Source organism: Pyxicephalus adspersus, chromosome 1, assembly GCF_032062135.1.
Source record: "Pyxicephalus adspersus chromosome 1, UCB_Pads_2.0, whole genome shotgun sequence".
Classification (NCBI taxonomy): domain Eukaryota; kingdom Metazoa; phylum Chordata; class Amphibia; order Anura; family Pyxicephalidae; genus Pyxicephalus; species Pyxicephalus adspersus.
The window spans coordinates 130,364,571-130,382,804 of record NC_092858.1 but is presented as its reverse complement, the minus strand read 5'-3'; the positions used below and the strand labels follow the sequence as shown (position 1 = coordinate 130,382,804).

Here is an 18,234-nt window from a genome sequence, read left to right as displayed (position 1 = left end):
ATGCCGCGTTTATGTTTTAAGTGCTTATAAATGCGGGAAAATTACTCATTGAAATCAATAGAAGCATTTACCCGTGTTTTTAGGCGTTTTTCAGTGTTAACCCTGCGTTTTAATTTTTTAAATGTTGCAAGCATTGCAACATTATATATAACGTTCATAAATGTGCCTCAAGGAAACGCCCTGGTGTTGATTAGCCCATTGGAATGCATGGGAATTTCAAACATGGGCTTTTAAAGCCACAGGTTAAACACCGGGGAAATTGTCCATGTAGACTAAGCCTAAAGGACATATAAGAGGGTGAATCTACACTGTAGGCACACAGAAAGATACAACAATTTAACCACTCTTATCATAAGCAAGCCCTTCCTATCTAGATAGTAAAATCTATTTTCTTCCATACTCAAATGATATCCTCTTGTCTTCTGTACAGATGATTGAATAAGAAGTTTCTGAGTGCATTGTGACCTTTCATCCATTTTATTATTAAGGTTGCTTTATTTGATTTGATCTCCAACACTGCTATGACATTCATATATTGAGTGCCACAAAACTGTATTTAGGATATGGCCTCTCAAATTTTTATACTTGACTATATGCTTTAACTCTCGTTGTGAACAAGGGATAGTCCCAGGCTCAGTAGAAACCTTTTTTGATAAAAAAAAATGTCTTTAAGATCCCTTAACTTTTAATGCAGATGCCATTCCAAACAGAACATTGGTTAAGAAAATCAGTGTTTTTGGAACTATACTATATATTCCTACAATACCTTTCCAAGCATTTTAAGCTTCTACAGAACATCTAGATCAACCTAAGATAGTGTGTAAGGACACAGCTATTTGTCACATATGTACTTCTAAGCTTTACGGTTGACACTACTACACCATATAGGCTTTCCCAGCCTTTTCCTCTTTGTCTCTTTTGATTGGAGACTAACACACTAAGGAGAATTTACACCTAAGTGTTCATATTATTTTGTCTGAAAGAAATCTTTAGATTTTTATTGATAATTTACAGCACACTTTACATTCTGTTCTTTGCAAAGCAAATGCACTTGCACATTTTACATTTGACATTCTTTTTACATAAAAGGTGTATTTTGCATTACTTTCAAACATTTGTTTCCATCAAAGCTCCTAAAATCGACATGCTTAACAAGGTTTGTTTCCATGGCTGATGTCACTATCCCTTTACAGAAATTTTACAAATAAAAAATGCTGTGTTCATTATTGCATGGAGTGCTGCTAGGGTGCTGAAAACAATGCTGCTCAGTAACAAAGGTACTTGAAATACATCAGATGTTTATGTACAGAATGATTATCATGTATCAATTATAGAAGAAGAACTTATAAATCTTTGGAAAGATGTATGGTTCCACAGTCTTGATACTCCTAATGCAGTGTATACTTTTTTTGCAATAGGCATTAAACCTGTGATCTGCATCATGTGAAGAGCCCAGTTTGATGATTATTTGACCAGTTTGTGTTTTTCGAAGTTTTCTGTAGATTCGTCATCAGCCTCTATGTCATCTAAGTGTGGAAGTTCATTGGATATGTGAATTTCAATAGTGCTAGCTTCAGAACCTTCAAAACAAAAGAGAATTGACTCATCCAGTGACTTCTACTATATGTTCAATAGATTGTATCAACAGCCACAAAATTTTTAAAATTGTGTTAAAATACAAAAAAACTTTATTTAAAGAACACAAACACTTGATGATAAAATCACTATTTGAAGTTTTCTGTTTCTTTAATTACAATATAATAAAACAACCCAATTGGGAACAATTGCATATTTGGGCAAGGGTATACTAAACTTGAAAATACCCATTGCCCCTGTTAAACAGAGATGAAACCTTCTTCTTTATATAGTTCTGGTGTATTATTTGTAATAGCCAACTACAAAAGAAGGAGTCCACAAGAAGAGTGTAGTAGGTAGCTCATCACTCACGACTGTTGGATTAGTGTTTTTTGGCAGCAATATCTTTGATTCTGAGATATTAGCGTAGGATAAATTGTATTTGGCAAAGATAGGTCAGGTGCTAAAAGGACAATTAGCCATTTGGAGAGTAAATTGTGTTTATAGGAATTGTTTTAATTCCATGCTCCTTGAAGATTGAACTACTTATTGGCAATTACAATATATTTCAGGCAACATTCATATTTAAAGGTAGTTTGCGGTAAGTGTTTGGATATTTCTGTTAATAAATTGCTCATGCTTAACCCTAGGGGTTAGCACAGATTTGGGGCTGGGTTTAGGTCTAAGTGGGTCAAGGAAAAGAAGAACAGAACTAGGTTTAGCTTTTTGTCCATGTAATAACTTTAGGTTTTAGGATTTAAAGTTAGGTCAGGGCTAAACTCCTGTCTTCAAAAGCCAGTATTTTGTTATAGAGTCACCTTCTGACTCTTTGTAAAACAAACCCTACTAAATTTACTGCTATCTGCTGGATTAATGTTAAGTGTAACTTAAATTGGATTGAATTTATTAAAAGTAAGTATTAAAAATATAAAAAGAGAACACCACATACTATCTGCTGTTACATTTTTATACAGTGTACAGGTAAGGCATTGCTAGACAATATTGGTAGTAGGGGGGGGTGTGACAACTCAACTCATCGAGAGTGTCTTTGGTTCCTTTTGAGCATGTAAAGAATGTGAAGGAGGGTGAGGAGAATCATACATTAATACAAAGTCTAGAAAATCTTGAAAAACCTTAAAAATAGTGCATGCCATGTCATAAAACTTAGCCAATGCATTCTTTAGAAAATATAACTTCCAATTTTTAACAGCTTTGGTACTGTTAGATCTGCCACTGCAGTCTGTGTCCTGAGGCAAGGGATGTCAGTGTCAGTGCAGGGAAGACAGGCATGACCTCTCTCCTGCCCTGACAGCTCAAGACAATCACTTTGTGTATCTTTAGTGCCGTACCACAACCTTGCTCCATACCTCCCTCCACCTGGGCCGAGCTAACTTTTGTTACCAGTTCTCCTCTGCTATTCCGGACAGCACAATAACAAACCTAAACTCCTTTGCATTGTGTCTATGTTCTTGTAGTCACTGCATAATAAAATAAATAGCATGACATCAGAATGGTAAACTTTAGAAACAGGGGATTTCTCAGTTCCTGTCAGCACTGTTTCTCACACTAGGCCTGATTTATTAAAGCTCTCCAAGACTGAAGAAGATGGACTAACATGGGAGAACATGGGTGATCCAGCAAACCTGCAATGAATCTTGTCCAGGATTGAAAACATTTACCAATCAATAGCAAATTATTTGTAAGAAATCCATTCCAGGTTTGCTGGATCACACGTCCATATTTTACACATATATAGACATATGGCATAAACTGAGGAAATGGGGAGGACTTTCACCCCACATTGACTGTGTAGGTTATGAGGTATACACAGGATACACAAATTCAAATCTTTACAGTAGCAGCCCAGCCTTGACACCTAACCCTTGAGATTACGGTCATTCAATTTTTTGGTCCTAGGACGGTATGATGCAGCTGTCTTTAATAAAGGTGGTTTAAAAATACCCATTTATACAGCCCCAACTACATAATAGTACCATGGTTAAAAAATTGTAAATGACATGGAGAAGAGGGAGATGCACACAAAACTGCAAAACTTTCGTCAATGAAACCTAAAGTTTTATGTCCAAGGGGCTCAAAATTATAGCAGAAACTGGACTAATTCTGGTACATAAACAAGCTGATTTGCTTGGTGTACCAGGAGGACTAAATGAGAATGTAAAAGTATTTAGGGAAATATAATGTTTAACTGCCTTAACCATAGTACGGTTATTGTTCCTGACATTGGGCTTTAGGGGTCCACCTTGGGATCAAGTGTGATGGCCAGTGGTCAAGCTGTTCGCTATTGTTTTCTATTTCTGATCTTCATTTAGTAGCCAGTGGGTATCTCATTTCCTTGAACTGACCATATGGAAATATTGAGTCTGGATGTAAAAGGTTGCATGACATCTGACAGTTGCTGCCCTGTCAATAACCTCACATAACACAATGAACATTCAGTTGCTGGGAGTTCTTATGTAAGAAAATCCAATATTGGGGAATCGGTGATACCTTTACTTAAGCCATACATAAGCTCTCCAAGTCTGGAGAGGATACACTTTCATCAGTGAACCTGGGTGATCAAACAAACCTGGAATGGATTTCTTAAAATTAATTTGGCATTTGTTAGCAAATGTTTCTAATAATGTGCCAGGTCCTTTCGAGGTTTGCTGAATCACCCAGCTTCACTAATGTAAGTGTATCCTCTCCAGCCTTGGCGACTTTATTAAATCAGGCCCATAAAGTCAAATACAGAGAGAAAACTTTTTAACTGCTCATAATCAACCCAAATCAAAAAATGTATTTTGGGTGGAATGACCATAAATTCAAACTCCTCACAAAGAGGTGAGCAAAGACTAAGCAATTGTGATGAAGGATATCAGCTAATGATCCACATTTAATATGGCTGTCAAGTTGATTTTTAAATAGAATTCAAAGTAGAGATTTAAACTTTATTTATAAACAATTTGCAAAGTTACATGGCCCACCAAAAATGTTTTTTGACTGGTTCTATGAGAATTGAGACAAGCAAATTTACCTAAAAGATAACTGGAGATGGGTGATTATACATAAATGTACTTGTAAAAGGTAATAACACAGACCGATACACCAATTGTTGCTGAACAGTCATCTTATGCAGAGGTAGTTCTTTTATACTTTTTTGTTATTATTTCTTGGCTGTATATGATTCTTTATTTTAGCTCCCCCCTTAAGACATGCCACCAATGCTGCTCAACTCTTCCTAATAAAGCCTCAAATGCAAAACAAGAACGTCTTCACATTTGCAAATGTGACACAGGCATACAAAACAATAACTAAAAAAAAATTAATGTGTTTAGTGCTCACTTCACAAAATGTCATTTCCATTGTTCAAGTTTTCAATATCGTAATATCAACAGAAAGGCAACATTTTAGTGAGGTTAATACTAAGGTACATGGTGGGAGAACTGCTTATGGCTGGTGGTTTTAACAAACATCGATTTGTGGTTGGTTATCAAGGTGCATGGTGGATGTTCACCTATTGGCTTGTGGTTGAAACAAGCAAGAGCCGAAAGGAAAAGGCCCACCACACTGCGTACCAAAAGCTGATGCTTACACTAATTACTGATCCTGTATAGTAAATATAATATTCTCCCTTTACCTGTGGCTTTGTCCCCCATTGCAAGCACAAATACAATATATCAGGGTAAATCACCTTACAGGACATGATCATTTATACAGTGTACTTTTTGCTCATGTTTATTTAGCACCTTGAAATATATGAAACTATATATTCAACCATGTCTAGATACTTTCAAACACATTTGCCAATTTTAATTCTCATACCACAGAATGAAAAAAACAGCCCTTTCATTAAACTTTCGTTAAAAATTTCAGTATGCAAGTTTTTTAATTAATATATAGAAGCTCTTAATGTTATTGGTAGATTCCGACATCTCTGTAGTTTATTCTTGGACGAGGAGAAATATTTTATCAACAATTTAATATTTCACAGCGGTTTAGTACATTGACACATAAACCCTTTAATATTAAAGGGCCCAGTAAAACACTGATGTAATAAGGAAATGTTGGACAGACAGAGCTGCATAATTGGGAACTACCAGCCTTGGTAAATAGGGGAGTGTCTGGTTATACTGTCAACTATACTCCCATTACCTTCAGAAAGTATGCTCAGTGCCTCATCCGTTTGCTGGCTGTTCTCCATCTGAGATTTCTTGGAGTCCTGGATGTAGCCAGGGTAGTTCAGGAAAGAACCTATTCGGCCATTGTGTTCAGCAGATGTACTAGATAGGTGTTCAAATGAAATTTCTTTCTGTTTAAGCCTTAAATCAATGTTCCATCCCGTCCATCCATACAAAGCCAAAGTAAAGAGAAATCCCTGCATTGGATTAAGTATGCCCTTAAAAGAAAGAATATAAAATCACTAGTCTAACAAAGCATCTTAGCTGGCATTTAGTCATTAATAATAATATCTAAGTATACTGAAGTCACGCCTGGCTTACCATGATGAACCATGTGATAAGAGCTGCATTCCGGACATTCTTCAGCTGGTCTCCATTCATGTCAGGCTGAAACTCCAGATAGAACAAAATGCCCTCATTGATGATATTAGACAACCAACTAATAAAAAAATAGAAAGATCAATTATGTTAACAACAAAGGCATTTTTTATATCCCACCATCCCCTATACACACACACACACTTGTGTAACATTAAAATAACGCTATACTTTCTAACATTAAAAAGACCTTTTTGAAAAAAAAAAAAAAAAAAGAAAAAATAACTTTGTCTACTTATTGTACTCCTAAAAGCCCTTTTGTTATTGGGCAGACTTTCCCTTGTCCATCAAAGTTCTTACTCGTATCTATAGCTTCTCTAACAAACACAGCAGGGCCCCATGAATGCAATCATAATAAAATTAGGATTTCAGTGGAAACACAAAAAGTCACTGCCCTTCATAAAGATATTATAGGCAACAAGGTAAAAGTTTTGTTAAAAACTTTCTTTTATTAGAACCAAAACTCAGTGGCTTATACCTAACTGTTAGGGGGCAAAATTCATTTTATAAAAATGGTTATTATGTGAGGCAGTGTATCCTAAAACGTAATCTGAAATTCCAACAACAGCATATGATTTGCACACAATATATGAAAATATGTGAACATGTGGAATAATAAATGTAATGCAATAATACCTCCTACGGTAGGTAGATACAGAAAAATTGTATTTAGCAGCATCTTTTCAATGCTTCTAAGCCCCATGTTACTTATGCTTTACCATTTTGTATATGCACATACAGATTATCCCTTTGATTTTAAATCCATAAATATTAATATTAGTATATATGTATTCTATAAATATTATTATTAATATAAATGAAACTTAACTTTGTAAATGTATTATCTTTTTGCACATTTTACATTATGATGGAAGATGTTTGTTAATATATATTTGGCTTCCTGTCACTATCATCTCTGTCATCAGCTAAAATGCCCCTATATAAAAGATGGGGAAAGTTGACAAAAGGCATTTTGTGTCATCAGAACAAAGCGCCAGCACAGCTGTTGCAATGTCAGCTGTTGCAATGGCCTTAATTCATGAATGCAGCTTTGAATTGTGATGTCGCCAGATATGACCCCATCGGACTATTATCTATTTGGAATTTTAACAAAATACCGAAAAGGGAAGAAATTTGACTCTGATGATGATGTCATCAAGGCTGTTGAGTACTTCCTTGAGGGCCAAGATGTTGAGTTCTATAAAAATGGTATAAAAGCCTTAAAAGAAAGATCTGCAAGATGCATTCTGCTTCATGAAGAATATATTGAAAATGTATAAAAAAGTTACTAGCTTTCATCCTTATGGTTGAGGCTAATTACTTGTCAAACAGCCCTTGTAGTTTAAAGCAAAAACAAACTAAAAAAAAACACACTTACCTTCAATCGTGCAGATCCCTTGATGGTGCTGGACCTTCCCTCGATCCAGTCCTGCGTTGTTCTAGAATTCCTCTTTCTTCTGGTCCGGAGGAAGTGCCAGGCGCCGCCATCTTCTGTCTTCTCTTCCGTCTTCTTGCTACGTCACCTGTTGTTGTGCTGTGCAGGTGTGAGATCAGGTGACATAGCCCGCTGTAAAGGGAGAAAAAAAGAGAGGCAATCTCACTGTGCAGGAGTGGGATTGGCATCTCCTTCCCCTTAGTGGAAAAAATGGACCCAGAGCCTGGGATGCATGATGTAGGTATCTCGGGAGGCTCTGCACTATGATTCAGTCTTGGTTGCCAGAAGCAGGCAGCACCTTTTTTTTAAAAAAAAAAAATATTATTATTATTTTTTCACATAAAAGGGTTGTCTATACCTTTTATGTAAAGTGAAAATGTGAGTTTAGGTCTGCTTTAGGGTAATTTGATTAACTGAACGTTGGCACTTTCAAACTGTCAACTGATCTTCTCTCTATAATATGTTCTGAATCACAGAATCACACTCAATGAATGACACTTAAGTATTCAGCTTATTGTATGCATGTTTCATAAGTGTGTCTGAAGCTACTGAAACCAAAAGATCAGGCAATTAGTATTGATCTCTCGATGATAGGTCAATAGTTGATAAATGATAGGTTACTGACACTTTTACATAAAGCTCAACACATAAAAGTATATGGGGGGGTGCTGACAAGTTCCTGGCTTTGCCCAGAAAGAAGAAAGCCAAAGTCAATAAATAACACATTTATTTAATATATTCCGTCCTCAGACGGATGCACTGGGTAAAGCGTAGTTGCAGCTTTACAAGACCATTCAAATAAAAGCCCTGGTTGAGCCGCAAACCAGCTCTCAGCAGCATCTTTGACATCAGAAATGTCCTCTAAAAGTTGCCCCTTCAAGTGTTTCTTCCAATTTGGGAACAGATAAAAGTCTGAAGGGGCCAGGTCAGGTGAGTAGGGGGCATGGTGGACCAATTGGAAACCCAGGGTGTTCAATTTGGCAGCCACAACATTGGACACACTGCATTAAATACTGAGAATGGGAAATAAAACTTCAGTCATAATCAATTGTAAAACATAACAAAGTGTAAAAGAGGGGACCACTCCAAATGGACTTGCAGTATAAGAAGTGGGGGAAGACTAGATATGGTAGGTAAAGGAGATGGAAGTGGCACAGACTGTGACAGACCCTTACTACATGAAAATGCATAGTTAGGAGAATTAGATAGAAAGAGAAATAAGTAAGGCAGGGCATCTCTGGAGAAATCTCAGATCCATGCATGTGACAAGGGCATGAGTGGAGGCGGCATATTAAGGTCCAGAATTTAAAAAAATTGCTAGATAGTAGCAAATTATTTTTAAGAAATACATTCCAGGTTTGCAGGATCACCCACGTTCACCCATGATAGTGTATCTTCCCCAGTCTTGGAGACCTTAATAAATCAGGTGTATTATGTTATATTTGACAGTGTTGCTGTGCTTTTCTTTGGATTTTACATGTATCCGGCATAGACTAGAATTGGTGCTGCTTGATAAGAAAACATGTAACTGTTATATACACACACACACACAAACATATATATATATACACAAACACAAACATATATAAATATACACACACACACACACAGTTTTTTTCCTTGTACCCTGTGATACAAACAGCACATGTAATGATCATACCTCTTACCTGCTGAAACAGTCCTTTTGAAAAGAATGGGATTAACTACCATTACGAGCAAAAGAGGGGTGTAGGTTGTGACGTAGTGCGGAATGGCATGCTCTAAGCCTTCCTCACAGCTGGAAAACAAAATCAACCACATTCCTTAGTACAAATGTAATTTATAAAAGACCATATGCTGTAAACTGATAACACTGAAAAGCGCATTTCTTAGAAGCGGAACAGCTATCCTATGGGTGGAAAGTGGGTTTAGTTTTAGAGTGTAAGTAAAACTGCAAGCTTAAAGAGAAAGCAACATCTGCTTAAAGTGACTGGCAGTATATTCTTGCGAACTCTCCTTCTTCAAAAATGTTAGTACCTTCCTTTCAGCACCTTTTCTCTTCTAGTGTACACCAAGCTGTGCTTGCTCAGTTCAGTGTAGAGTTTTGTGGCAGTGATAAGTAATCGGCACAAAAGTTATGTAATCTCTTTCCAGCCTATCAAGAGGCAAAGGCTCCTAACTCAGTATAAGATTAGGTGCAAATGGAATCCCATCAGCAATGGTGGAAGAGCTTTGCAGTGCTGGAGGGGTTCTTTTTAGCAGGTAAGTCTGTGCTACATTTTGGCAAACTACTTTCTTTTTTTCACTGTGGTAGAATACTTCCACTAAGAAGTAGAGCACTAGACAAAACATTTTCAATTAGGGTAATGCAGGTAAAGGTAAGACCCAATGGGCCTGATTTATTAAAGCTCTCCAAGGCTGGAGAGAATACACTTTCACCAGTGAAGCTGGGTGATCAAGCAAACCTGGAATGGATTTCTTCAATGTCAATTGCTATTTGCTAGCAAATGCTTGCAATCCTGGACCAGATCCATCCCAGGTTTGTTGGTTTACCCAGATTCACTGGTGAAAGTGTTTTCTCTCCAGCCTTGCAGAGCTTTAATAAATCAGGGCCAGCATAGCAAAAGGGACAGGCATGTTCACAAAATTATCAGAACAGATTACCAACTTAATGCCCACAGATCAGGGAAGATGAGATGAGATAAAAGGAGATGAGATAACCTTAAAGCAGAATCTAACTTTGCTGCCTGGGGCCAGGGTGTACCATAATCTTCAAGCATGTACAGCATATTTGCACATAATGACTTATTATCAAAGTGCCCCCTTCCAGCACTGCAATGGCAACAATATCTATAGTTGCTCCATCACTGGCACTGTTGTCTTTTGTTGGTTTCAAAATCTTTGTCAGCGGCAGACATAATGGGGTGCCACACTGCACAAGGAGCCCCCACAAGGGTATTGTCAATTTAGCAGGGGGTCCCAAATCAATTCTGCACAGGGGCCCACTGGCTACGTTCCTGACTGGTTCTTGGCTATATTCATTGGCCAGGATGGAATCATATGATTTCCACCCATGCACAAAAGAGTTACTTTGTCCTGGCTTTAAAACATGCTAATGCAGTACACTGAGCTTCACATGCAAAAAGAATCAGTGGAAGGAAGCAATTGGACCAAAGAAAATTCACATAAAAGGAAATGTGGGATGGCTGCATAAGATATTTTGGAAGGGTTAGCAAACTTGGTAGTCTTTATAAAACAAATATTTTGCACTTTTTGGACCACAGAAGCAAATTTTCCTGGCAGCAAAACATTTTTTTTTTTTAAATACTGCAGGGTGGAAAGTTTTTTAGGTCAATGAAAATCAAGATGGCAACAAAGAAAAATGAACACATGAAGTTTTCCATGCACACCTTGAGACAAAATTCTCAAGCCACAGAGGAGCTACCTAAGTTTAGGTCAATTGTGTTCCCAGTGTTTTTATGTAGGTCCCCAGCCCTGTGCTGATCTGCTGAAAAATAAAGCATATTAAAATATTTCACAAACACAACAAAACTTCACTTGCAGTGATTTGTCCCAGTTTGATGTAAATCCTGGCAGGTGCAGGGATTTGTTCATAGTAGGTTGACATAAGAACGCACAGCTAAATGCTACCAAATAACACATGCAGAACAGATATACTCACCTAGACACTGAGGGGTAATAGAGCATAGCCACTCCTTGTATACAAAGCAGAAGTGCCAGACCCCAAGTCATCATATGATAAAGGACAATTGTACTGCAATGCAAACATAAAAGGAAAAAATTAATTAAATTTAAATTTAATTAATTTAAATTAATTCTCATTTTAAATGCAATTATTTTAAATAGTTCTAATGTACATTCAGATTTGTTGAGCTACCATTACCTTTACTTCCATGCTCTTTCTAAACATTTGAGACTTGCTTAAAGTGCACCTGTCATAAGAGAATTATGTAGGCTGCCACTGCTGCCCTCTCAATGAATGTAATTACCTGGCTGCCATGCTCTTAGCCAGGATAAGCATAGAAATATTTAACAATGTCATTTTACTGCAATGTACTGCTACCTTGTTCCAGGAGGCAAAAGCATTGAAGCCAGTGTCTAAGAACTAGAAGGTCAGCAGTTGCATAATAATTCAGTGGAATTCCATGAAATTGGTAAATGATGGAAAAATTATAGTTGATTTTATCTGAACACTCTTTCCACATTCCATTATTTGTCTGTACATGAAAAATGTAAAAACTACATTTACAGATTCCAGTAATGCATTTTTCGACTGTTTTAATGCGACACACATGAATTTCAAACATATTTTGGTCTTTTTTTTTTTCTTTTTTTTTTAGTAAAACCAGAAACACATTCCAGGATATTAATGAATGAAGGCATGGAGTTAATATTAATCATAAAGATAAAAACAATGTTGTGTTGACTTGATGTTATGTTGGCCTGATTCTATGCAGGCAAAAGAAAAAAAATGCTGCAGTGATGATGCATCTTGGCGTCCCTTTTTGCACAAGCTACTAACTGTTTCATTGGCCCATTGGACCATGAACCTTCAAAGGAATGCCAAGGATACATTTGTTTTTTTGTTACAGAATACAACTCCATATGCATATACCTACCTCTGTAGATTATTTAAAAAAAAGAACGATATTTTGTTTTGTCAGTGTATTTACATAATGGTGAAACTATCCAAAGACACCTTGATTGCCGAATAGAGACAGATGAACAGAGCCATCTTATTGACATTTAGGACATGGTCTCCTAAAGCTGCGAGGTGGTTTAGAGTTTAGCACTTTTGCCTTAGCAGCACTGTATCTCAGATTCGAATCTCGGCTAGGACACTATCTGCATGGAGTTTTCAGGTTCTCCCCCTGTTTACATGGGTTTCCTCTGGGTACTCCAGTTTCCTCCCACATCCCAAAAGCATGCAGTTAGGTTAATTGGCTCCCCCCAACATTGACCTTAGACTCTGTTAGTGATATATAACTATGGTATGGACATTAGATTGTGAGCCCCTTTGAGGGACAACTAGTGACATGACAATGGACTTTGTACAGTGCTGTGTAATATGTTGGCACTATATAAATACTGTGTAATATTAACTTATTAAAGCTCCCTAAGGCTGGAGAGCATACACTTTCATCAGTGAAGCTGGAATGGATTTCTTAAAAGTCCTTTACTATTTGTTAGCAAATGTTTTCACCCAGCTTCACCGATGCAAGTGTATCTTCTCCAGCCTTGGAGAGCTTTATTAAATGATTTTTAGAGTTCCTGGTTGACTTCTTGCTTGCTTGAATTTTATTAATAAATGTTACCAAGGAGAATAATACCTTGCCATAATGGCAACAACAGATGTGCAGATGCAGGAACTCAAACTTGGGAAGCTGCAGGGGAGAGGGGGAAAAAAACTATTGCTTTGTCATGTATTGAAAAGCATGGGTTTACTTTATTATAAAGTATTTGTATGATTATGTTATGTAGGTTTTGTCTGATTTCTAGAGTGTAGGAACATCCTGTAGGATGTTTTTATCTTCTCTCATCATTCTCTCTATGTCTATTATACATAGTGTTTACATACCTTATTCCTGCTGACCTTTTAACCACTAGGTAGGCATCCACTGCATATCAGAACAGCCACCAGAAGCTGGCACTGTAGAAAAGCTGTATCCACATCTATAGGGAAAACAGATATCCATGTTATCATGTTTCTGGTATAATAGATGTTTTGGAAATTGCAACATAGCATAAACATTAGTAATATTCCTAAAACTAAAGTGATATCGCCTGCTGATATTGGATGAGAATCTGGCGTGTCTACAGCGCTTGTCGTTCCTTGTTCATGGACCGTCCTGGTGGACACCATATTTTTGATAAAAAAAAATATGCTTATATACATGTACATTTAGATCTGCAGTATGTGAATGCTTTGACCTATGGAAGTGTGGAATGGGTAAGAATGATAAAAGAAAAAGATCCCAGCTCTGCCTAAAACAGAATTGAAGGTCTTCCACAAAATGCAAGAATTTCGGCCCTGATCAAGACTATGGACATACTGTAGCTGTAAATTAAATCTGGCCTGAACTAAAAGATACTCCAGGTAACGACAGTGCTGGGGTGCAGGCATCTGCAAGCATCATGTGTTTAAACAGTGCTGTAATGGATGCAGCTTGTGGAAAATATATATGTAAGTTCCCAGATCAATCCATGTGGCCCTTTAGAGCTTATTAGATCCTAGGATCAGGATGTACCTGGAGCTTCTTTGAGTTTGAAATTTGCCGCAGCCCACCTGTCCTGCCCTGTCCTCTGCTGTTTCATTCTACTGTACAATACCAAAGTCACTACTTCTCACTAAGGGTGTTTACGTAAGGTAAACGGAAAAGTCAATAGGTATTACCTTTAGTTTGTATGTCATCTATAAAGCAATATTTCTAGATACACAGCTGGACACTAGTGCACAAAAGAGAAGATTGTATAGGAAACCCGTAAAACCCTTATTAGTAGCTTAGTAGTCCTATTATTCGGTATTTAGATCTCCTGACCTACATACTACAGCTTCCTTTAAAACTAAACAAATATCAACATTTAAGCCTCATTGTTTTATTAACAATTTCTAATTAATTAAAATATTCAAACCTACCGCACTTCCAACACAAAAAGCAACATGAAAAACACTGGTACTATTCATTTCTGATGTATTGCCAACAAATGTTGGAGAAGATATCCATATTCACAGATAATTAGGTCAAAATGTCTCCTGGGGCTGGGGTAGTAAATCTACCTAATTGAAGCAATGACCCTTTAATCATCTACTCAGCATCCAGCCATCATTTTCCACAAATGTTTGAATGCATTAACTTAATATACTGAATGGAAGATCTGTACAGTTAATACAATCAATGTATTTTAGGATGATCTGTTCATATTTGCCGGGTTGGAGCAATATTAATCAATTTCTCAAGGCAATCTGCACTGAAAGAAATTTATGTATAACCAGTCCATGTGATTCATGAAAAAATCCTGTGACAAACACTCTCAGAGCACTAAAAAGCTAAAACCTTTTAATCACTTTGGTCACATGGGCTTAAGATAGTTTGCTGACTGACCTAATGTAAGGTCATTTAAGCCTAATTTTTTGTTAGTTGTCAAATGTAATAGTAAAATATTAATGTATGAGCTACCTTGGCTTTCCTTTCTGATCACTTCAATGTTATTTAAAACAGAACTGTGGGACAGAACAGAACAGAAATGTGTGGGTAGCCTGGATTCCTATTGCAGAGAGGATAAACAATGTCTCTTCTGCAACACAAAATAGTTACTTGCTTCTCAATCTTCTTTTCTTAGTACACTGAGCTGAACATTTGTAACTCAGTGCAGGATGCTGGGAAGTGTCAGGTAAAATGTTACATAATCCTGGCCTAGCCAGACAAGATGGGCAAGGTTTAAATAAAAGATTGTGATCAGGCAGATAAACATATTTTTGCATGAGGAACATCACATGTGCAATCAAGGACCTGCTTGGTCAACGTTTTTTGTTTTGATGGTTTAAGTTCTGCTTTAAGTGGGATAGAAAATCTAGTTGCCCAAAATAATTTTCACAAGTATGCCTTCATCATGCAAGTTATTTTGATGAACAATCTATATATGAAGTGGGGGTGCAGAATGAGAGATTTCACAGATTTGAGCATAGCTTTTTGAATTATTAACCCCAGCAAGACAAGCTATATATTGCCGCTTTTTTGATATTTGTAAGCAATGTAACTGATTTAAACTTAATGTGAAATTTTCAAAGTTGTTGAAAGACGTAATAAATGCCAAAAAAAGAACAATTACTAAATGCAATTAAAATACAATGCTGCAGTGAATTAAGTGTGCAGATGTATTATTTAATTATAACTGAAATATAAAGAGAAACAGTTGTAGTAACTCTTTGCATATTTACCACTGATGAGAGCAGAACTCAGATCTCCATCAGATCATCATATGTAAGGCAACATCATACAGGATCTTGTTATCAGTGGTAATGATATTTGAATACGTAAAAAAAACAGCCTCGGTGGGCTTCATGAGCAAAATGCTTTTTGGTATACAAAGTAGTAGTGATTAATAAACCCTGCTATAATACATTTAGGTAGAGTTGTTTTTTAAATGCAATGTATAGCCCAAAGATCGTTTTTGCTGTCACTGGGACCTGGCTGTGGACGGAAGCCTTTCCTGCCACTGCTTAACCCAGCCATCTCCTGCACTGTGTGTGCCAGAGGGGCCAAATAGTGTTTAAAGCTGTTCACGGTAACTGACCACACATTTTTCCCATTATTGGCAGAAACTTATATAAAATATATGCACACATTTATTATTTTACGCAGGGTAATAACCCGGATAATCAGATAATGTTCTGTATAAAAGAAGCAACCCCTATTTGTGTGTATGTGGAGGGAGGTTCTTTCACACAAAATAGAGGTGTGTGCAGGGACAGAATTATTTTGCATTGCCCACATGGGATGATCCAAAATAAACAGGGATTGATGAGCATGAATGAATGGTATGTCTTTAAGCACATCTCTGTGTTGTGTACATGCAAGCATGTGTGTTGGAAATCCAGCCCCCCACGCATGCTATTACATCCCAAATTTCAAATAATTACACTGTTTCCGAAAATACAATATATTTTCTTTTTATATAAAACTAGATTTCAACATTATTTAACCAGTGGAGAAGTCTTTCTATTGGGACTTTAAACATATATACCTGTTTAAAGAAACTGGCCTTTTTTAAAAGGATAGCCAAAGTTTTATCATTCTTGGTTGTCTGTATCTACTACACTGTTTGAATACAAATCTGGTAATAGCACCAATGAATGTCTATAGGCACATTACTGAATGTGTTATTACAAAGTACAGAAAGTACAGTCATGTATATTTTATGTGAAATGCTTTGTGACAATCTTTCATTTTTCAAGTGGCCATTAGAGGGAGACCAATGACAAGAAACTGTCACACTAGGAGAAAATGTTCTATGCTAAAATGTTGCTGCCTATAACAAAGATGTCGAAGTATAACAATGGGTAATAAATACCCCTACATGCCAAGGTCAATGAGCATGACCAGATTTTCACATAGTGCCAGTGCATGTACATTGCAAAATAAAAGCATCTTGCCATTTTCATGATATAAAAATTTCCTTTTGTGCAGTGCAAATTAAGTGCGGAGAATTTGGAAAAATGGGCAGTTCTGGTGCAGATTGTTAACCCTAACACAATGTGATTATCAGCTATATCTCTGAATTTTTAACTATTATTGTGCTTATCTTTTTGTCTTACAGAAATATAGATTTTAATTTATCCAGATGGGTTACCTTCATTAACACAATAGTAATTTTATTTTGTCAGGTTACAAATAAAGTATGCACTTACTTTAAACTGTACACTTCACTGGTATTCCCAACTGTGTGCCCTATAAAGACTTAGACATCACCTCGGTATATGCAAATTCTTATTTTACACAGAGAAGTTTTGTGTGCCCGATGAGCTCCATTATTCTGTGGTGCATTATTTGCAAAGGTCTAAACTTAATCTTATTAAATCATGGCTGATCTTCCTGCAAACTGGTGAAGTCACTTCTGTTATTACAAGCTGTGATACTTTTTTAGGTTTATAGAGCGGTGGGGGTGTGGTGGCATGGGGGGCATGGCATGGGTGCAGCTTTGTTGAAAAGGAGCTAATGTCAAGCCCTTTATAATCAAAGACTTTAAGATCTAAGTGCACAGAATAGAAAAGGGTTCAAAACACACGAAAGGTATTTGTGGAAATTTTAGGGTGCCTGTTCTATGGTCCTTAAGGGCCCCATTACATTCATGGTGTGAAACTTGACAGAAAAGCAACTTGTCATCTTTGGGAAATGCGCTGTAAACTGCTACAGCCATGTGCAGCCACATACAAAAATAAGAAAAAAAATGGTTCTCCACGGATCTGAAATGACCCTTAGGTTTCTGAACTGCATGTGACAGGTTCACTTTAATTACTTTAAATGTGCAATGCAATTCTGTGACTTTTTACATCTAATCAACGGAACATGTGTGTAATGTCTTAATATCAGTAATCATGAAAAGGGCGAGTTGGTGACCCTGATCCTTACTAAGTGTGGAATTAGTTGAATAGTCTGTTGCACGCTTAAGAATGTTATTACACGTTAGTTCAATAGCAATATTATGGTTTTGATTTGATGTATACATATCAAACATGCAATATCAATATTTTCCCTATATTCGGAAACACTATTTTTGGATCTAAATATACTTTAATTTAACACTGTTGCGAACATATTTCTAACAATGTCACTACTTCATGATCAATGTATATATTATTTATACCACATGACTGTGGCTTGCTGCAAGAAATATTGGTGACTGCTGATAAATAGGCCATGTAAGGCCCTGGGCATTAAGTAAAGTTTCAGGCATCTTGGTAAGATAAAGTCAAATTTATGGAGAAAAATTTTGGAGAAAATACCTAATCACCTGCAGCTGTAAAATAATATATATGGAGTGAGCATGCGCGGGACCAGCCGATGGTAGCTCCGTAAATGGGCTCAGTATTGTGCAGGGACGAAGAGCCTTACAGGCTAATCTGTCGCGGATCACAGCTTCTCAGCTCTCCTCCGCATCCCCGACCAC

General features: G+C 36.9%; 1 protein-coding gene across 1 annotated transcript; it reads right to left on the bottom strand.

Annotated features, from left to right (window-relative positions):
- Positions 1 to 967: 967 nt before the first annotated feature.
- On the bottom strand, positions 968 to 14,287 carry GPR143 (G protein-coupled receptor 143; the record flags this gene model as incomplete). Its single annotated transcript, XM_072414948.1, is given in 7 exon segments — positions 968 to 1,580; positions 5,728 to 5,971; positions 6,075 to 6,197; positions 9,166 to 9,343; positions 11,228 to 11,320; positions 13,145 to 13,239; positions 14,204 to 14,287. Coding segments are annotated over 7 exon segments (933 nt in total), but the record flags the coding sequence as incomplete, so codon positions are not given.
- Positions 14,288 to 18,234: the final 3,947 nt, after the last annotated feature.